Genomic DNA, 21,429 nt, shown 5'->3' on the forward strand with positions numbered 1-21,429 from the left:
TCTGAACTCCCACCCCCCCCGTCACCCAGCAGGCCCCAGGCGCACACACTCACTGTCTTGTTCTCGGGAGGTAGTTAGTAAGGAGCTACAGTTAAAGACAGGGCTTTCTTCAGGGGACACACTGGACATCCTGGCCTTGTCAGCTCTCCAGTAGCCTGTTTTGGTAGGAGCAGGGAAGGAGGAGGGAGGAGGTTTACAAAGATCACGTCCACTTGCTTTTGCCTTTTGTGCTCAAGGACAAGGCTGGAAAAAAATCGGCTGAGCTGCTAGCATGCTGTGCTAGATGTTTGCACACAGGCTCAGTGCGTGAAGTGCATGCAGAGACGGAAACATGCTGGAGTCCCATGCACACGTAGGAACAAACAGTTGCAGAAAGAGGAACATGCAGCACAGGGAAATGTGTAGGCTCTATTTCTATAAGAGGATGAGAGAGAAAATGGCATACGGATGCAAAGATAGATCCATGGTACTAAAACGCAGCATGGAAATGAATCTTCATTCCCGATAAGTTCCTAAACCCTCACTTTCAGGCATACATATCAACCCTCATGATGATATGAAGGACTGATGCCTGAAAGACCACGTTAGCATTGACCACAGCTAACATGCGATGACCATGTTAGCAGACAGGAAGAGAGGTTTGCTGATAGAGGAAGGCTGATGTGGGACCCTGTGGTTAGAAGTGACCACGTCTGCTAAAGATGCACACACTGCAGCAGCAATATTTAAGCCCCGCTACACATCCAAACCGTGCTGAAGTAAAGAGAGAAGTGAAGTCAAAGCAGCAGCATGTGCGCGCTCACCTCTCCTCTTCAGCGACTCAGCAATCAGAGCTGAGATGTGGATGTAGCACATGGCCGCCTGAGGGAAAGTCAGAAATAGAATCATCAAATTTAAGTAATGCTTTGGGCTAAAAGCATTTTCATGTTTAGACAGGAAGAGAATCCCTGAGAGTAGAATATTTTATAACCTCAGAGAGGTCGCCGTTGCGGACGTGAATCTTAGCCATGCTCTCGAGCCAGGTGCGGCGCAGCTCAGGGGTGCTGGCGTATGAGTTGGCAAGACTGTACTGAAGGTCCACCAGCATCTCTGGATCCTTCTCGTGCTCCTTCATTTGTGCCGTGGCCATCAGAACCGTCCTGATCCGCTTGGTCAGGTCCTTCACCTCAGCAGGGAATGGGGTGTTCTGTCGGATCAACATTCAGTATTTTAAACCACTTAATATCGTAATGACTTTGAATAAAGCTGCAATATAAACAAAGAACCTTTTGTACCTTGAGTGGTGCATCTCCATTGGCAAAGTTATTGATGATAGCCAGAGACTGCTGAAACCTAGAGCCTCCAATGCCGGCATCTGCAATCAGCTGGCTCACAGCCTTTATAACCTGAAGTGGAAAGAGGACAGTGAGATGAGGATGTCAAGAAACCACACTTCACTTTACTGATGTATTAGTTCCACGTTTGTTTTCACTGACCTGCAGATGTGAGCGGACGATAGACTTGCCCTTTGTAAACTCAAAGTTTTTCCTCATGAAGAAATACAGCAGGGCAGCCGCCTCCGTCTGGGTGGAGCTGGATCGATGGTTACAGCACTTGAGGATCTCATAGCACAGACAGCCACACAGGTCTGCCTTACCCTGGAAGAATGCATTTGGGAACTACAGGAAGAGAAGAAGGTAAAAACACTCGTAGGAAAAACAGTCCACTGACAATTCTTTACATGAAATGTTCTCTGCACCTTTTGCACAAATTGCCTGAGTGAAGCGAAGACGTGCCGTAGAGTGGCGGTTGATTGGTTGATCTGAAAGAAGAGTAAGTAGGTGTCCAGCACCTTCTTCATCAGTACATTTTGTCCTTCGTCCAGCAGCAGCTGCTTCTGAATTGATGCATGTAGGAAGAAAAAGCAAAGACGCCTTTTACTGTCAAGGTTTTATCGAGCAACTTTTTTTCTAATTTAATTCAACTTTATACACCAACCAGCCATAACATTATGACCACTGACAGGGAAAGTGAATAACACTGATTATCTTGTTACAATGGCGGCTGTCAGTGGGTGGCAGAAAGTGAACATTTAATCCTTAAAGTTGAGGTGTTGGAAGCAGGATAAATTGACAAGCGTAAGGATGTGAGCGACTTTGACAAGGGCCATTTGATGGCTAGACGACTGGGTCAGAGCATCTCCAAAACTGCATCTCTTGGGGGGTGTTCTCGGTCTGCAGGGGTCAGTACCAAAAGTAGTCCAAAGACGGAAAACCAGTGAACCGGCGACAGGTTTATGCGGCTCACTGATGTGTGTGGGGAGCAAAAGCTGGCCCGTGTGGTTACAGGACTTCAAGGATCTGCTGCTATCCTCAGCACACCTTCAGAGACCTAGTGGAGTCCATGCCTCGAAGGGTCAGGGCTGTTTTGGCAGCAAAAGGAGGATCTACACAATACAAAACTAGGTCATAATGTTATGGCTGATCGCTGTATTTAAAACAGGGATTCATCTAGCCACCAGGTGGCAGTAGAGTATCTATGGCTTGGCTTTATGTGGATGAAATGTGTGTATGGTGAAATAATTCTGGTCCACAGAGAATTGAAAACAATGAATTTGAATGTTTTATGTTTAAAAAACATTAATTTAAATTGTTTGTTTTCACATGTGACTGTCAAATCCAGAACATAACATAAATTACAGTTGATATCTTTACAAGAGTAAAGTACCTTGTGATGGTGAACAAAGAGCTCGAGTACATCCAGCACAGTCAGAGACACCTCTGTGGACAAGTTGGCCTCGATGTCTGTGGGACTCAGGTTGTCCCCGTCCTGAATACTCCCATCTGGAAACACAATCACACATGATTAACTCAAATCCATCTCAGCTTCTGTAAAGTCAGAATGTCTCTGTGTGTATGTTACCTGTCTCCATCATCTGCAGCAGCTTGGGGTTGGTGAGAGCATTCTTGCCCCTAATGATGGGCATGGTTTGGGAGCGAGCATGTCGGTGACCGTCCCCTCCAGAAGATGCCATCCTGGTGGCAACAGTAGCTCATATGAATCACACGTAATACTTGTTCAGATTACACTGCAGTGAAAGAACTACAAAAGCTAGCGCCACCTCAAGGCCGATCATCTCTGGGGACACATTAACACAGAGAGAGTGCAAATCACACAAAACACTGGAGGTATGACGAGGGGCATGCTAAGAACACAGTAACAGTCTACAACACTGAGACACACAGTGGTCACATCAAAGATGAACACAAGACGAGGGTGTGTTTATCTATATCCCAAGTGTAGGTTCAGTTTATCGCTATTAAAGAGAATATTTGGATTAAATCTTCAGACATCATTAGCATTAATAACAATTTTAGTAACCAGAGACTCTAGTATCTTAAAGCAACTCTGTCATCGTGGCTGAGCATTTCCTGGTATAGGAAGGTTATTACCATTGTGGGAAGAGGCTGGAGGGCTGGGAGGGGTGGTTAGAGCCCTTCAGGGTGCCATTGGCCTGGGTGGACTGGGCCAGCTTTACTGCCGCTGCTAGCTTCCTGTTCACGAGCCAATCACATCAGAGCTATCGTTAGTCTGTTTAGTTGTTTAGTGTTCATCAATATCGTCGTTAGTCAGCTATATTAAGTTTGGTGGTTGCATGAGCATGCCTGCATCAAAATGAGCTGATAGTGTAAATGCATCTTGTGACCTTGTTGCATATTTATGGGAACTATGTGTACGGCAAGCCATACATCATAAATCATTCACATGTTGATTGTAACAGGTAAGGATGTGATATTAGATATATTATTTTTACAAGTAACAATTATATTTGAGATTTATACAATTCCTAATACTAGTTAGTAATTACAGCTTGCCATGCGAGGTCACTTTGTATCACTGTGAAGCTAAGCGCTAAAAGCATACAGGAGCTCCAATTTGGACTGGAGGTGATGAGAGCAGCAGGAGTCACATAGAGATTTCAAACATCTCGTATAGAGAGGGTGGGTCAGCCAGATGGGAAGGTTAGTGGCGAAGCAGAGTCAGTGGTTTTAGTTTAGCGTTAATATAATACTGTGTAGAGGTTATTTCAACTCTTTGTTGGGGGTTAGTGGAGAGCAGAGGCTGGAGGTCAGAGTTAATGTAAAAAAACAAGCAGATTAAGATGTAAAGATGACGAATCAGCTTCAACAAACAGATGTTTTACATATTATATTTTTATGATGCTTAAATGAAGCCTAATCTGAGACAAATGTCAATCAAAACCAGCCAAAATAAGGAGGACAATATTTCTGTGTAAGCTAATCAACACAACTGCCTCAAAGCCCATTAATGAAATGCAATCATGCAGAGCAGCAGGTGGAGCTCAGATTGTCATGGCGACGGAGGACTACAAGGTCAACATGCAACATCAAACATCAAAAGTGTAAAATGGCGAAAAGAGCCGACTAAACTAATACAGAACCAGCTTAAATTCCCTGTCATTCACCGTTTGTGTCAACACAGGAAGCGTAACATGATGCAACAGAACATCAATGATGTGCAGGCACATTAACAGCAGCAGCAGGGGGGGAGGGCGTGATGCATGCACTGTGGAGGGGGCTCGGACAGCAAGGTCGAACATGGAGAAAACATTACAGTTGTTTGTTTTTGTCACGACGTGTTTGTTGTGCAAGTGCATGAGTGTGTCTGCGTCTCAGCTGTAGTCTAAATGTGGCTTAAGTTAAGGAGGTGACTCACCCTGCACCAGCTAACAAACTGCAGCATTATCTGGTTAAACTTAGAGACCCTGACAACCTATTTCCTAAATCAACTTCTTATGAGCATTTGAGCAACACAATAACACACAATTTCCTGTCAAACCTGGAAGAATTTTGTTTATTTTAAATGATAGGTTTCTGCATTTTGCTTTTTCTCTTTTTTTCCTTTATGAAAGTGGGCGGGGCTTAGTGAGAAAATGTTGTTATCATGTATGTAAGTGTGCCAATCAGCATTTGGCAACGTTTGAATCAAGTTTATAGTGTTCACTTTTATCAATGCTTTAGTCATGCATATCTTATTCTATAGAGATATATTAAAGAAAAGTGAAATCAAATTTCCAGGTGGCAAAATGACTGTATTGTTGTCTGACTTCCGAGCTTGCTGCCTGGCTTCATACTGCTAGCGTAATTTATTGCTGCCGAACTTCAATGGGCACCCACTCTGACTCAGCCAGGCATCAAAGAGCTAACAGAGAGAGACACTGAGACAGACACAGGCGTAAGACTGTGAATCCCCCATGGCCCGGTATTACAGACGAATGTTAAGTAGCTCGCGGCCCCAGACAGGCTCATCTACGTCTGAGCGCGCTAGCTAGGCCTCCAGCTATCTTTATTCTGTTAATGCCTCCGCACACAGTAAAGCAGTGTGTTCCTCCCAGCCTTTTGTTGGCTTACATCTCAGCATCTTACTGCTGAAAGGAAAAAGAGGGCTAATTTAATTAGCTGGGAGGAACCAGAAGATGGAGGAGTCTAGCCGTGCCAATGGCTCAGCTCCAGTAAGAGCACACACACACGATAACAGCCCCCATCCTGCGCTTGCCAACTACTACAGTACAATATCCAGCAGAGCTTTTCTCTCAGCAGCCAGATCCAGGAGTTTCACCTCCCCCTCGCTTCCTCTCCTCCCCTCCTTTACCTCTCCCTCTCTCCGAGCTCATCCCTGAGCGTGCACACGCATGCAGAACGCATATTAGTATTTCTGCCTGACTGTGTCCGACTCATTTACTTGTGTGTGTTTGCACATGTGTCAGCGCGGCTGCATTTGCACATGAGTGCATTCATATGTGATTATATGAATTATGTATCAGTGGGTGGGGGTGTTACGACCTTTGAATGCAGAATGTATGTCGAGTTAATAAGCTGTTTCCATATCTGCAGCGGTACAATAAATGCATCTGAATGAGGCTTCAGGTCCGCCTGCAGCGAGGACTCACCTGGCTATGTGGCGTTTTCCCAGGAACCTGAAGTGCTGAAGACACAGCCTGAAGGAAAGGAAAATAAATGGGTGAAGGGTGAATGTTTGTTTGTTTTTGTAGGTTAAAATCCGGGGTAAATGAAGTCCATGTGATCAAACCTCACTGTAACAGTGCAGTCTAGATGCTGACACAAACAGGAAACACACACAGTTAATTAACAGAGCTGCTCACTGGATAAGGAGCTCTCATTGGGATACTGTTTTCTCCTCTCTCTCTCTCTTTCTGTGTCTTTACTTTTATCTGTTCCCTTCTGGCTACAATTTCTTCTCCTCTCATTCTCCCAGTCCCCATCACAGTTTCATCCTTAAAATAAGCCGTGGTAACACTCTGCAATCAAGAAAGAGCAGCACTCACTCCAGGATGTTAAAGAAGTCTGAGATCTCCTGGTGAATGGCGCGGTGCCAGTAGGACACAAGCACATCTGGAAAGTGGTAGGAAAGGACAGAGTGTCAGACATTACAGCAGATTTATAGAGCTTGTTGCAAAGTGCCAATAAGAACTGGGTCAATGGTTTTATACTGAGACTGTTTAGAAGTGAACGGACCAATAATACGTGTTTAAAAATGTGCAGATTTGAGAACAGACAAAAACAACTATAGTCTAAATCTTCAAATATGATGCTACATAAATCAACTCAATGTTTTTCATGTGTCATTTCTCACCCTCAGATATGGTTTTCATGATGTGCAAGAAGCACATGAGGAGGCTGCGGGTCTCTGCCTGGTCCAGCTTGTCACAACGAGAGCCGTAGCCTATGAGAGACTGCGGCCGAGCGAACTGAGGAGGAACATCAAGACAGTTAGACGGTCAGAGATGTGTAAGAATAGCAAAACTGTAGCTTGTGTACTGTTTGGGGAAACTGAGGTCATGTCTTCAGTATTTTTATTTGAATTTAAGGGTTTTAGAATAATAGGTATAACGGGGATTTTACAAGCCGTTTAAGTGCTTTTGGATTAGATTTTATAACTTGTAGGCTCATAAATATAGAACATAAATAAAGGCTTCAGCAGTTCCCTTCCAGGCAATGTGGAGAAAGTTTGGACCCCTCCTTTCACGGAAAATGTTACCAGTCAATTAACTTTATTGTACATTAAATATTATTAACATAACATTTTTATATTCAATTACTAGAATTTCCTTCTTGGTCTCCTTTGGGCTGTTGAAGATGATTCTTTAAACTTAAGTGCTCTTGAATACAAGGCAATGGAAGTTTGTTTTTCTGCCTACTACTCTGACAAATTAATTAATAATGTAGCATTTAATATGAATGATTCATAAATGACTCATAGCAAACACGTACAACAAATGTATTCAAACAATTTAAGTCCTTTTCACAGATCTGCTTGGTGCTCAGCTGCCAGTGTCGTAAATAAAGACCGTATGGGACGTGTCATAACACAGACGGCGATGGCGGCTTCTTTATTTTCTCTCCTCCTCTCTTTTCTCACCTTCTCACATCCATCCATCTTCTCGCTGTTCCTGTCACTGTTGCTCCGGTTTGAGTCCACGCTGATCAGAGAGCCCCGAGAGTCCGCCTGGTTGCCCGTGGCAACTGCCAAGGATGAGAAGGCTGGAGGAAGGGGAGGAGGGGTGTCAGCATCAATGTCCTCATTCACACCTTTATATATAGACAATGGATAGGCAGGTGCACACTGCTACCTGTGATGGAGTTGAGAACTTCTTTGGAAAAGGAGGCATCTACAGAGTTGGCATGACGAGGAACAGGAATCACCGCTACAGCTCCGCCCCCTCCGACACTGAGGTCATCTCGAGAGCCCTGGTAGGACGGCAGACAGGAGAGAAGAGTTACTAAAGAGCAAATATATTTTTTGTTTCACCTGACACTTCTTAATTTAAATTCTTATTCTTATTCCTTATGATAAGCTGGAAAGATTGCAGACACAATCACATCATGCATGAGTTTAACATGTGGTTTTCTCAGAAGAAAAACATTTGAAGTTCCATTAAAATCCACCATTGCATTGCTGTTTCTTCCAGTTCAACTTGCAGGAGGATGCAGTATTCATGAGCACACAGTTTGTTTACCAAATGGTGGAAAGCAAATCGAAGAAGAAAGACAGCAACTACAGTCTCCAGAAAGACTATAACATAGTTTAAGCAACATTCTCTGCAGCACAATCGAAGAAGGACAGCCTCTGTTGCGAAGAAAGGAATGAGAGGATTTAAATTCCTGTTAAATTGTGTAAAAGTCATGTTGCTTTTGCCTAAGTACAGTGATTATGCTGAAGTTTGGTTTTGTAGTGTACCAAAAGCTGATAACGTTGCAGTTCAGTCAGTAGCGTGTTGTCAAAACTAATAGGGTTATTAAAATTACCAACTCATGTTATGGCACGCAAGTTCAAAGGAAAGTATGTATGCATGCCTGTGGAAATTCATGCCACAAAAGAAAGCAATAGCATTTAGTAGCCTCGTAGCATGCAGACTTATTCTAATGAACTGGAAATCTAATAAGCCCCCCCTTCAAGAGATGGATACAGGAGTTGTTGTTCTTGCTCCAACTTGAGAATATTAGACACACATTGAGCAGATCCCCTGACAAGCTTACTTAAGTGTGGTCTCCATTTATTCATGTACCATGCCAGCTGATTGATGCTTAGCTAATTGGCTTGTTGCTGCTGTTAATAATGGTTATGCATTGGATTTCTTTTTTTTCTTTGTCTTGTTTTACTTGCTTGTTTTATTTTTATATTTATGTCTTGTTTGTTTATTTTATTCTTACTATCTATTTGCTTGCCAATCATTTTATTTGTTTCCTAATTAGTCAAATTTCATTGTTCTTCCTTTAGAGTGCACTCTTGGTCCCAGGGGTGGGATAATGGTGGGCACAATGCGGGGAACTGCCTGTAGTTCAGACTGTAGAGTTCTGTATGTTTGTACATGTGTGTCTATGTTATGTGAATGCAAAGCTCCATAAAAAAAGCTACAACAAAAAGGGAAGTATGTATGAAGCCAGGCAGCAAGTATGACACTGCTATGAGCTTACTTGGTCACTAGAAGTGAAGTAGATGGGGAAGAGGTCCCTGAGGAAGAATCGAGGCATGTTGTCCAGGATCAGGCCGTACAGCGGCAGGTAGAGAGAGGCGATTCTTGCCTGCTTCTCCTGGAAACACAGCCAATGAAACAGGAATCACACTTTGTGAATGTTTGCTTGTTCTCTAGCCAGTGATAATATTTGTGATAACAACAAATAAACATACTCTTTGACGAAGAAAGCTAGCAGTGTATCATCATACATTGCTCATGTTTCCCTTACCTTAGAAAGACTTCTAATGAATATACATCAGCACTTAAAGTGCCCCTTAAAAAAACATTTATACATAATTAATGCTGTATTTAATATTTAATTGTCTATATCAACTTTACAGACTTAAATTGATAATGTAATTACATCATTTCTATCACATCCTGCAAAGAAAACGTGCTGTAATTCTATGAAGCACGATCTTAGTTGTCCTTTTCACACACTTGGTTTCCACTGTCTTGACCTCAGCCCTGCACTTGAGTTGTGGTTGGCAGAGTTTGGCAGTGTTTAACAGAGTACAGATTACTGTCATGATCCTATCTGGACACTGCCCAGCATTCACTAAGACGTCTTGCCCCCTCGCAGCTGCTTTCAACAATCACACGTCACTGTGTTTGTGTGAGTCACAAAAGCAGAAACTTCCACTGTGAGCTCATGACTCATTGCTCCTGTCTTTTAGCTTCCCACTATGTAAACATGTGTTGGGGCTACCTTGGTGGCATAGCGTGCATCCAGGGAGTGTTTGGCCATCAGAGTCTTCAGGGTGGCCAAGGCGAGGTGCCTCAGGTCCTGCTCGTCCTGGAGAGCCAGCCCCAGTTCCCGAAGCAGCAGGCCGGTCAGGAAGTGCTTCCTGCAGAACTCTCCGGTCAGGTTATACTCGGGCACAGACACTGAGGACAGACAGCATCATTATTAGAATTCAAATTATGTGCCTGGAGTAACATATTTTTTACTTAAAGATGTAATTTCAAAGATTTTCATTTAAATAAATGTCTGTTAAGTCACCACCGCCGAATGAGGTGACGCAATAGTGATTGAGCCTATGGCCCACTGATGAAAGCCTTTGCATTTGCAGCATATCGTATTATTACGGACTGGGTGTCTGTGGCGACATTTGCAGAAATAATCACAAGCGGCGCCCAGTTAGTGACGCGTTTTCCATCAGCCAGAAGTGGTTGGTCTACCAGAGAGGGTAGGCGGAGCTAAGCGGCTGCTTTCCTGGTGTTGCGAGTGAACAGTAATCTACTATGGCTGATGGCTATCGATGACTACAGATACAACTTCAAAAATAAGTGAAAATCCAAAGAAAAAGAAACAAATTGGATGCTCAGATGAAGGCAAACAGTCTAAAAAGGAAAACGACCGTCAGCAAGGAAAATCAAGAGTTACAACCACAACAAAGGGAGCCAACTGTATACGTCTTGCACCCGTAATTGCCTTTCATTGCCATAAGGTGTCGCCAAATAGAACAAAACTGAGATCTTCAAGATTATCACTTTAAATATTTGCAAACCTATTAAACCTAACCTGGTGATAAACCCTTTACTAAATACCTAATCAAAATGTATTGCTTATACTACTAGACTAACGTTCCTAAATTGGAAGGAAGCCTCCAATCGGACATTAAAACTGGATCAGGGATGCCTTAAAATCCTTGAATTTAGAGAAGATTAGATTTGCTATTCATGGGTCTAAAAACAGATTATACATAAAGTATGGAAGCCTTTTATGACATACTTGGTGAACCAGCTTTAAATGTAATTCTGTCTTTTAAATTCAAAATTTGTAAATGCAACATTTCCCTTTATATGTGTTCTTCTTTTCCCCCTCGGCTATTAATGTCTTTATAAACAGGTAAAGGTGGATTATTATTTTACTTTTGTTGCATTCTGAAAAACAGTTCAAATAAATTAATCAAAAAAGTCACATTTAAATGTAAATGAATGTACATAATTTAAAATGTCCTCGCACATATGTTTGCTTTCCATCAGGGAGTTAATTAAAGCCCTTCTTAACAAAAATGGTTACACTGAGCAAACAAAGCGGTAAGCCAATTTTCCATGAATGTAATTATCATCATACCACTGCAGCACACACACACACACACATATACGACATTAAAAGGAATGAGTATTTACCATGAGTACTTTGTGGCTCGGGGGATGCATGGTCTGACATGAACAAACAGAGGAAATGACAGAGAGAGAGAGAGAGAGACAGACAGAGACAGTGTTAATAGACAGATGAGGGTTGGAGCTACTCGATGTATGATAGTTAACACATCAACACTTGAACCACAGGGTACGGCTCGGACTCTTACTGTACCTGTGATGCGGGCCGAGGGTAAAGGCAGGCTGAGAGGGATGTAGTGCTCGTGGTTACACACCTCTCGCAGGAATTCAAACTTCAGCTCACACAACACCTAGGGACACACAAACAACATATGATTGCACACTTTATTAAACTCTAAGGAAAGTCTGCGTTCCGATGATTTCATGGTGTACTTTACCTTGCTGTCAGTAGCAGTGATCATGTTTATGTAGTTGCTGATCAGTTTGAATGTGAAGCCTCTGTCCATGAGAGTAAAGCAACGCTGCAAAAAGACACACAGAGAAAGGAGCTCAGACCAGACATCAGATAATAAGACAGCGAGAGAACATAGAGCGTATATATGAAGTGGATGTAGTCTCCTGGTATCAAAAGAGAAGCTGATCGGGGCATCAGTGGTTAAATCTCACGTCCCATATACAGAGGCTACAGCCCCCTGATGCGGTGGCCCTGGGTTCGACTCGCACCCTCAGCCCCTTGCTGCAAGTCGTCACCCATTCTCTCTACCCCTGTTTGCGACACTATTCACTGTCCTCTCTTCAAAATAAAGAGAAACCAATCTAAAAAAAGGCCTTAAAGGTGGGGCTTTGTGCTGATTTCAAGCTTCATATTTCACTCTGTGATATCTGTGGAGGTGCTCTGTGCAGGCCCTCATACATCCTCACCCTGAAACAACTCAGTCAGCTCTGTCCCTTTAAGAAACCCCAAAACCTACACGCCCGCTTTCTGATTAGCCAGCTCTCCCAAGATTGCTGAGGGGCAGAACTCAGTGTTAGAGGCACGATTCTTACTCTATGGCCGTGTTACAGAGTTGTAGGCAAAGACTAAACTTCACTTTTCCAATTTGAAATGAATGTCTGGTGCTCTTGTCCTTTGGAAAAGTAAACACCGATGTCTTTCCTTCACAGCCAAAGAGACACTTTCTCCAAGGCATTCTTAACCAACTTGACGAGCAGAGCCGTTGAGCAGAGCGGTGGAGTGAAAAAAATGTCCGAGGCAGACTGAGCTGCTGGGTGGGCGTGTCCTTGAACTGTGCCAGGGGCAGGAATTTTTGCTGTGTATCGAGCAGATGCCCAAATATAGAGTTCCTCTACTTTGTGACATCACAAAGTGAAGCATCTGGAGATGTCTGTCTGAAAGCAAGCAACTTTTTTAGCAGGGGATTACTCCAACATAATTTTACCTACAGATTTGAAACTTCACCCACGTTTAGTCTGGACACCCAACATTGTAACATTATGTCTTAAAATGTGAAACTGCATAATACCCCCTCTTAAAATTGCATTCCTTCTAATGGCCAGCAGGGGGCGACTGCACTGGTTGCAGAAAGAAGTCTGATTGTATGGAACCAGATGAGAAATGACCCTACCTTTCAGTTTAATTATAACCTCAGTCAACATTCACATATTAAGTTAATGGTCTAAGTTGCTTGTTTCGAGTGTCTTTGAAGCAGCATGATGCTCATTTTGTAAGTTATGGACCCATTTCAAGTAAAATTGGCATTTGGGCGTGGCAGCCTGTGTCATTAACACAGTCAACCTGTCAACCAGAATACACGTGCAGCAATGCGTATCTCACAAAGCAATTGTTAAAAGTCACTGTGGCGATGTCTACTTTTCTATACACTCTATATTAGAACAGATCATTTAAGACTGATGGAGGAAATGGATACAATGGTCATTTGCAAACTGCCTATACAGCCTGTATTGATTGTACAATAAGCTTAATAGCACAGGATGTTCCCTTTAACCTTCATGAGGTCCCGCAGCATCAATAACAGGTCTTTTTACTTTTATTAAATCTATGAGAGTACATGTTGTGTTTGTACCTTGACAAAAGCTGCTACAGCTGAGTTGGCACTGCGTGTCTCTTCTCCCAGGTCTTTGTTTTTCCAGAAGATGTGCTCCGACACCGTCTCCACCAAAGTCTCTACACGGCTCAGGTAGGATGAGGGGAAACGCTGGGGCCTGGGAAGCTGTGGGAACACAGAGTCAGATGAACTAAATCATGCACTATGACCCGGGCCAGGTTTTACTGATGTATAGGGACTCAGAACCATGTATAGAAAGTGGTGAATAAATGTGATGTTTTATAGGAATGAGAGACTCAAGGAGCACAAAGTAGAGTGTACCAGTTTACCTTTAACTTGTCAGACTCGACCAAATGTTGAGCCATGGACTTGACAATCAGTTCAAAGAAGAACCAGGAGAACTGAAACCAGAAGAGGTCGAAGCAAGGTCAAACTTGTTCCAATATTAAATCTGTCTCTAATCAGATCCAGCTTCAGCGAGACTGTAGAGGCATCGAGCAACTGTGTCTTTTGCTTTTGGATTTAACTTCGCTGATGAGTAGTTAGAAAGAGAGAGACAAACCTTCAGGACGTTTCTGACTGCTGCCTGCTCATTGCTCTTCAGGTCAAAGGTCATCCCCTTAGCCAGCTCCTCATGAACTGTTCTAAAGCCGTGGGCCTCTGACTTGAACACATACTACACACAGAGAGGAGAAAATGAGTTAGGGGTGCACATATGTAGTTAAAAAAATATTTTTCTTATAGATGATCAATTTCATAATGATCTTGCCTTAATTGGAAAGCCAGTAACAGTTACAGAGTTACAGGAATAAAAGAAAGGGATATTATTCAGCAATTGAAAGTGTCAATTGAAAGAAACTTATTTTACAACTATTTTGATAATCAGTTATTCTTTTGTTCAAGCAGAAATGCTGAAAGTTCCTGGTTGACAAATGAAAGAATTTGAAGCTTTTCTTTGTCTTACACTGTAATTGATTGAATATGCGGGGGAGGTTCAGATGGTTTGTCAGAAAAATCAAGAAATAAAATTGTGATCATTTTCTTTTTAATGTTTCAAAGACTAAACAATGAATTCATTTTTGGGGATAATACAAGGCAGATTATTTGGTAATGAAAGTCATTATTATTTGCAGCTTTAGTCCCAATCCCTAAGACACCAGAATTTTTCAATTCACACTCACAGTCAAACCTACGGGCAATTTCAGAGTCACCAACGAACCTAATGTGCATGTCTTTGGACTGTGGGAGGAAGCCGGAGTACCCGGAGGAACATGCAAACTCCACACAGAAAGGCCCACTACGTCCGAACCAGGATTCGAAACCAGGAACCTTCTAGCTGTGAGGCAACAGAGCTAACCACTGCACCCCCATGCCGTCCCTTATACTAACCAATTCATCACAAATTTTTGAATTTATATAACCTCTATTTAAAGGTCATCACAAAAGATTTTCTGGCCAAAGTCACAGACTTTTGAGGTAAGGGCCAAGGGGTTAAAAAAGTGAAAATAAAGACATTAAAATGGTCCTACACAACTTCCTGCAGCGCATAGTGACTGTCTAACCATGTCTAACCATTTCTAATGGTCCAGTCTAAAATACAAATATATTCAGCTTTTATTGATACAAAAGAGAAAAGCAGGAAATCCTTAAAATCCGTAAGCTGGAAATAGGAGTGTTGTCTATTTCATCTTAAAAAAATGAACAAAATAACACATCTGTGGAAACTGAAATAAAGCAAACAACATATTAAAAGTGTGTGTAAGATTCATATAAAATGACTGCACACTACTGCTACTGCTTCAGTGAATTACACCCCCCTCCCCATGATTGAACACACATGTGCACGATCACACACTCAGCAGTTTAAATTGAGCACCACTTCTCCTGCGCACCATGCCAATCTGTTACCATGGCAACCCCGCTTCCATTAGCAAGGCCATTCCTCTCCACTCTTTTTCCTCCCACCATCCGTCTCTGCCACTGCCTCTTCAGGCGCTGCACTTTTCCTTCACAGCGGCCAACATGAAACAGGTCTTGTGGTTTGTGCTGCTCTCTTCTCTGATTTCCCCCCCAAACAAACACGCCTTGTGTTTCTGATCGAGCGCGCTCAATGTCCCGGTTTGCCTCCTACTCAATCACCCTCTATTCTTCTTCTTCTCTCGCTACTTCTCTCTGTGTGCGTTTGCACATAGCTCTGGGCACGCGGCTCTAGCCACACTCCTGCTGGTCCAACAACACACAAACATACACACATACAAGCGCCCTTTTCTGTTTATTTTCCTTCAGAGTTTCCACTCCTTCATTGACAACAACAGCCTTCGAAATGGTCATGTGATCTTCGGGAGCATTCCGACTCATTACACACACAAAAACTCACACGAGGTGCCAAGGACAACTGCAAGCACACAATAAACACACACAAGTATGCGCCTGAGTACCTTGATGTAGGAGTGCAGGTAATGAACCAGGTTTTCTTCATGGCACTTTGCAACAATGTGGACCAGCACTCTGCAGACAAATGCAACAAAGAGATTTATTCATTATTATAACAACCTCTGCAATGTTTTATATGATATATAGCACTTTCAAACAAGAAATGCAGCCCAAAGTGCATTGCAGTAAGGAAAATAAAAGCACATTTAAACAGAAAGAATGAACATTAAAACAAGGATAAAATACCATGAAAAATAGAGTTAAGCCAAATTGTTATTAATAATAAAAATATGATTAAAAAGGAAAAACAAAACACACCGAAAAATAATTATAAACAATAACCAGCAAATAAAATCCAAAATTTAGTCATAAATAAAGAATAAAAATGCAAAAACCTGTGTTTTAAACTGGTATTTCAAACACTATGTACTCTGCTCACTTTGTTCCTGTTTCCACATCCACCAGGTCCCACCCACCCTCACATGCACATACAGTTGTTTAACATGATGTAGTACCACTAACTACCTGGTGGTGGCAGTGGTGACCTCATCGTTGTCATTCTGAGTCAGGACCTTGAACAGCTGGTTGAAGAGCACTGGCAGGAATCGGATGATCACTGGGATTCTCTCCATGCTGAGAAGGCCCTGAGGACGGGTGGGAAGAGGCGTAGGAGGAGGAGAGGGTGGAAACAAATACGTAAACCACAAAGAGGAAAAAAACAAAGCGATGTTGCACTGATTAGACGCCAGGCATACAGGGCCTTGCTCACAATGAGGAGATAGAGTGTCTTTTCTCTAACCTTCAGGCAGTTGAGGAAGTTGGAGGTAGGAGGTAGCGAGAGGTCCAGCTCTCTCTTCTGGCACTGCTGGAAGAATCGGTTCAGGTGGGGGTCCTGGCACGGAGAGGAGAACACATTAAAATCAGCAGTAAACATCTGCAATGAGAATTAGTGGACTGGCTTCTTTTTAGGGTAAAGTTAATCATGCGAATTCATCACTTGCAAACTATGTCCATCATAAGTCCATTAAGTCCTAAGCTCAGGATTTTGTATCAATGATAAGATCCTACAATCTCAGGATGGTTAATTGTTTCATTGTTTCTATTTCTAATTTGCCCATAAGAAGGAAATTTGAAATGTTTCTTTGTAACTTTTAAATGTTTTTTTAATGTGTAACTTATCCACTCAACATAAATAGGAATTTGCCACTTTTACTATCTACTAATGCAGCTTGTGAATCTTGGGATCACGCTACATTTGTTTCACATTGCTGAGTAATCTTATTATTTCAGTCCATTACACAGTTTAACACAAGCAGCAGAGCCCATTCATTATTCTGCTGGTGAAAGTGGAGATGGAACAGCTCAGAAAATGGACAATAACATGATTTTGAGGTTCATTATCACTCAGGCGATTGTCATGTCCTTATTCTAGTTCATTTTTACAAGGATGCTGTGGCAGAAAAAATAGTTAGAAAACCATGCATCCCATTTCTGCAACACTTATCCCATTCAGGTGTGAGACCTATCCTAGAGCATACACTGCACGAGTCTATCACAGTACCAGTAACTGGGAATCTACACAGGCGACGTATTTGAAGAGTAAATTTGACACGCGTGTGCCGGGACAGTGCCGCTCCAATCTTATTCTATGCTGCAATCGCCACCAGCCGTGTATGCTGCGCGGGAGGTGGGCGTAATCAGCGAGTAATTTTCTGCTGCTCCGTTCGTTTTACGCGTCATGTCTATTTTTCCCGGTCAGCGAAGCGTAGAAAGCCATTGACTGCTATGTAAATACATGCCCACAACCAAGGAATCCAATCCATCCCATTGAAGTTATTGATTGGCTAGATGAGCAGGCAAGATTAACTTGAGAGAGCAATGAATATGTACATTTCCGAAACATACGGGTATACCAGTCCTAATAATTCTTCTCATTTGACTTCTACATCCCACATAAATACAGAATTTATGCACAATTAAGAAATAAGTCTGATCTTTGTTGTAGTCACAGCCGGTGTAGATTGCACAATAGATGCTGCCGTGGCGCTTACGTGTCACGCACGTTCGTCTGACGCTACAGTGCCGGTGTAGATTCCCAGTAAGGCAGTAACAACAAAACAAGCAAGGAGAGAATGCAGAAACCCAGATGACAGTCCCACTAACCTGAGTGTAAACTGTGGAGACGACATTGGTGGACAGTTTGAAGATAGCTTTTCCTCCATCGACCCATTTCACATCTGCTACATTCTGTCAAATAAAGAAACCCTCAATTTATCACAAGCTCTAAAGATTAATACTCTTCTTCTCACAGAAAGTTTTTAATATTTATCACAATTATTAATATTCATGTCCATCCTCTCACCTTGGTGTTGCTTGCTTCCTTGATGGCCAGGTATCCAGGCGGCAGGTTACAGGAGACGGGGACGCTGAAGTCTTGAGAAACCAGGCGTCCTTCTTTGAGGAGAGGCAGCCAGGAATACCCCACTATAAAGACGCACACAAATACAAGACGGTTGAAAAGAACAATCACAAAAAAACCTGCTGGATAATACATGTTCACTAACTTCAGATCTGCTGCCAACTCACCTGGGGTCTCGAGGGTTTCTTTCCTCTTAGCGTTCGTCTTGGCGTTGATGTCACAGGTGACGTGGTAAAAGGAGAAAAGAATGTGGTGCTTTTCGTGAAGCTGAGTAGGAAGCTCGATCTTCACCTGGGGGACATTAAGCATGTTAATGGTTATATTAAGGGCAGCAAGGTGCATTCAGATTTGTTTCATGATATCTAATGCTAATGCTAATCTTGCTAACGTTTCCTTTACCTCATCGTAGAAGTCGGGGTTCTGGGAGTGATGCAGGACTGTGGAGCAGGCTGCTGTGGTGAAGACTGGACCTCCCGCCTTGCCGTAGATGCACTAGAAAAACAGCAATAGAAAAAGGAGGAAAATAAAAGTCATGTTCAGCCAAGTTTCACCGTCTCATTAGCATGTTTTTGGAGGGCATTCTACCTTTAAAGGTTTGGCAACTTCTTCATCTGAGCTGCGAAACTCCACATAGACTGCGAGGTTACGAGCCTGTGAACAAGAGGACCATTGTAACATTAATGATTGCAAACAGTTAAAGTTGATGAAGTATGTTAAGCAAACACACGGCATGCTGTAAACAATTGCACAGGCAGTGATTTTGGATCCTTTTTACAACCTCAACTTGGTTAATAAAACTGGTGTGATATGCTGTACCTTGGCGAAGCTCTTCTGGCTGTCGTATTTGAGATGTTTAGGGTAAACATAGATGTGGTTTCTGTAGACGCGGTGCGGCTGCGTGAACTTGGTGGTGTCCTGGACGAACTCCTCCACCTCCACAGTCGGTTGGTGTTTACTCAGCTCTTCGAAGGGCTTCACCGGTACGTAGGAGGACGTCATGCAGTCTGAAGGATATGGATAGATCTTAAACACATGATATGAAGACGGAGGGAGAACCTAAACATACTAGAGTACTAGAAAGGACGTACTAGGATGCTCCATTGGAATGTAGTCCACTGCGATGTCCAGCGCTCCGGGAATCGTCTGCAGCTTGCTGTTTTTCTCCGCCCTGCACACACAAAGAATTTAATAAAGCAAGTCTAAGTGTTTATTTTGCCTCCAAACAGCTTAAGTGACCTACTTTATATTTAAAACCTACAGTATGCCTTACCTCCTGTACTCAGATACCAGCTTAATCAGGTCATCAGTGGATATCTTGTTGCTCTCCTGTTTAAAGAGAGGTGAGAAACGAGCCTCTCTGTCCAGCGCGCCATGGTTGTCCTTAAACACTGGCCTAGTATATATAAAAAAGACATAGGTATAGGTATTAGATCCTGCAAAGAGAAAGTGAAAGTTAAATTTATAAAAGGTTTGAGACAACCCTCTGAAACTTGAAACCGACCTGACAGACCAGGCAAAGGGCATACGGTACTTTCCCAGTTTGCTGCAGAACTGTTTGTTGGATTTCAAAATCTTCTGTACCGTCTGTTCAAGACACGAGCAGGAAAATACAAACGGAAAGACATGTTAGTGAGACGCCACAGCTGATATTTTTAAGCACAAGTGGATGTGATCTGCCCTAAATTCGAGTTGACAGGGTGACAGACTAAATCAGAGGTTGTCTATTACAGTAACTCTGGCAGCAGGTTGGATGTCTGCTAATTCATTTAGCTTTTTTAAACAAGGACCACATGGAAGACTGCCAGCGGGGAAGCCTGGAAACGCCTTGGAAAGCATGTCGGAAAAAAGACTAATTCCCGAACTATCGGAGCGGACTGGCATTCGGTGATGAAGATAAAATCTGACTTTACTGGAAAACCATTTTGTAAATGTCATGCATTAAACTGTGAGGAGATTAAGACATTACAACATGAGTTTTTCCACGCCTGCCTTAAAGAGATAAGACACTGTTCAACTCAGGAATAAATCAAGTGCAATGTCATTGAGAGTGACGACAAGGAAATAAATGACTTTCTCACCTTGCTGGAGTCTGTATTCTTGATATAAGGTTCTGTCCCACAAGCGATATTTCCCATCAGCACCTTTTCCACCCTCGCCACCATCACTATGTCAGTGTGCGGGTTCGTCACAGAGAAAATGGCCTGCATGGAAAAGCATAAAACAATCATTTTAGTGTTAAAGGCAAAGCACATGATGGGAGGAAAGTGGGAGTAGGAGTAACATCCACGTACCTGTTTGGGAAAGCAGAGCCAGTGATCCAGGTCCAGGCTGAGGCAACAGTCTCCCTGCTTCTTCTCAGCAGGAGAGCACAGGCCGTTTTCCTGGACTCCGACACCCGTACCCGCACCGCCAGCTGTCCCGTTACTACAGCCGCCCAACATCTTTCGCACTTCTTCGTGGTTCAGGTCCATGTGGAAGTCTGCGGACACCTTCCTCCCCTCTCGGACATCCATCAGAGCCAGCGACACGAAGAAGGGTTCAATCTAGCAAAGGAGATTCAGCTTAGCTATCTCCTTTATATACTGAATTGTCTGAGCTACATTTAACAGAAAAAACCCTTTGACATGCTTTCAGAGGATACCATTAATTGCTCTATGAACTGCTTTTAAAATGCTCCTCTAGTCCACTAAATTAAGCATAGAGAAATTAGCTTTTTAGCATCCACAGATTTCCATTTTTTCCACATAGAAATGTTCACACAAAAGTTTTGAAGCATGTTTAAATAATAATGAAAAGGCATGTTTCTACTCCTCACATTAGTGACTGGTCCAGTTTCACTCTCGTTGATGCAGCCCTGCAGCATGAAGTTGAGCGATCGGCACGTTATCATAAACCTCCTGCCAAGTTTCTCCTCAAACGGACGCACTGCTCCGTTCTCCACTGATGAGTGTTCAGTCCGCGGGCTCCTCAGAACCTGTGGTTGGTGAAACATGGCTTGTTACTTGGTGGCTTGCTTTAATTATTTTCTTTTACAAGTGAGAGCATTTTAGTCGTGTGCAAAATAATGGGAAATAATGAGCACAGGTAGATTTGCAACCACTTTTTTTTTTACATACAGGAGTGTCAGGGTCCAACGAGAACAGATTCAGCCTCTCTTCTCTCCTGGCAGAGCGGATTCCTTCGTCTGTCTCTGAGATGTACTGTTACAGAAGAGACCGAAACAATAAATATAATAGGACTTATGATGTCAGCAAAAAGAGCAAGGTTTCTGCTTTTTCTTACAAAGTAAAATGACGGATGGGTTTTCCTTTAAACAGTTCACTGTAAGGGCAGTTATCTTCATAGTTAGTGTTTCTTACCAGAATGCTTTGTATGACTTTGAGGCTTATAAAACAAAACAAATG

General features: G+C 42.7%; 1 protein-coding gene across 3 annotated transcripts in view; it reads right to left on the reverse strand.

The window, feature by feature from the left end:
• Positions 1 to 21,429, reverse strand: part of dock10 (dedicator of cytokinesis 10) — a 66,418-nt gene that overhangs the window by 6,325 nt on the left and 38,664 nt on the right. For all 3 annotated transcript variants that reach the window (XM_069668724.1, XM_069668727.1, XM_069668726.1), the window contains exons 10-47: positions 21,142 to 21,225; positions 20,841 to 20,999; positions 20,317 to 20,568; positions 20,104 to 20,226; positions 19,527 to 19,609; positions 19,296 to 19,418; positions 19,114 to 19,193; positions 18,842 to 19,029; positions 18,611 to 18,676; positions 18,425 to 18,517; positions 18,193 to 18,316; positions 17,969 to 18,090; positions 17,770 to 17,853; positions 16,406 to 16,498; positions 16,132 to 16,250; positions 15,612 to 15,681; positions 13,736 to 13,849; positions 13,503 to 13,574; positions 13,192 to 13,338; positions 11,545 to 11,628; positions 11,361 to 11,457; positions 11,174 to 11,206; positions 9,747 to 9,925; positions 8,997 to 9,113; positions 7,652 to 7,769; positions 7,441 to 7,562; positions 6,655 to 6,769; positions 6,347 to 6,413; positions 5,951 to 5,998; positions 3,432 to 3,533; positions 2,902 to 3,014; positions 2,707 to 2,822; positions 1,739 to 1,876; positions 1,476 to 1,658; positions 1,275 to 1,385; positions 971 to 1,186; positions 804 to 861; positions 54 to 155 (exon numbers count right to left, since the gene is read on the reverse strand). In XM_069668724.1, the coding sequence (XP_069524825.1) occupies positions 54 to 155; positions 804 to 861; positions 971 to 1,186; positions 1,275 to 1,385; positions 1,476 to 1,658; positions 1,739 to 1,876; positions 2,707 to 2,822; positions 2,902 to 3,014; positions 3,432 to 3,533; positions 5,951 to 5,998; positions 6,347 to 6,413; positions 6,655 to 6,769; positions 7,441 to 7,562; positions 7,652 to 7,769; positions 8,997 to 9,113; positions 9,747 to 9,925; positions 11,174 to 11,206; positions 11,361 to 11,457; positions 11,545 to 11,628; positions 13,192 to 13,338; positions 13,503 to 13,574; positions 13,736 to 13,849; positions 15,612 to 15,681; positions 16,132 to 16,250; positions 16,406 to 16,498; positions 17,770 to 17,853; positions 17,969 to 18,090; positions 18,193 to 18,316; positions 18,425 to 18,517; positions 18,611 to 18,676; positions 18,842 to 19,029; positions 19,114 to 19,193; positions 19,296 to 19,418; positions 19,527 to 19,609; positions 20,104 to 20,226; positions 20,317 to 20,568; positions 20,841 to 20,999; positions 21,142 to 21,225 (4,315 nt within the window). The remainder of the gene's footprint in view (positions 1 to 53; positions 156 to 803; positions 862 to 970; positions 1,187 to 1,274; positions 1,386 to 1,475; positions 1,659 to 1,738; positions 1,877 to 2,706; positions 2,823 to 2,901; positions 3,015 to 3,431; positions 3,534 to 5,950; positions 5,999 to 6,346; positions 6,414 to 6,654; positions 6,770 to 7,440; positions 7,563 to 7,651; positions 7,770 to 8,996; positions 9,114 to 9,746; positions 9,926 to 11,173; positions 11,207 to 11,360; positions 11,458 to 11,544; positions 11,629 to 13,191; positions 13,339 to 13,502; positions 13,575 to 13,735; positions 13,850 to 15,611; positions 15,682 to 16,131; positions 16,251 to 16,405; positions 16,499 to 17,769; positions 17,854 to 17,968; positions 18,091 to 18,192; positions 18,317 to 18,424; positions 18,518 to 18,610; positions 18,677 to 18,841; positions 19,030 to 19,113; positions 19,194 to 19,295; positions 19,419 to 19,526; positions 19,610 to 20,103; positions 20,227 to 20,316; positions 20,569 to 20,840; positions 21,000 to 21,141; positions 21,226 to 21,429) is intronic.

This window comes from Semicossyphus pulcher, unplaced genomic scaffold (assembly GCF_022749685.1).
Source record: "Semicossyphus pulcher isolate SPU_LCO1_2020_fin unplaced genomic scaffold, fSemPul1.0.p SCAF_19, whole genome shotgun sequence".
In the NCBI taxonomy this organism is placed as follows: Eukaryota; Metazoa; Chordata; class Actinopteri; order Labriformes; family Labridae; genus Semicossyphus; species Semicossyphus pulcher.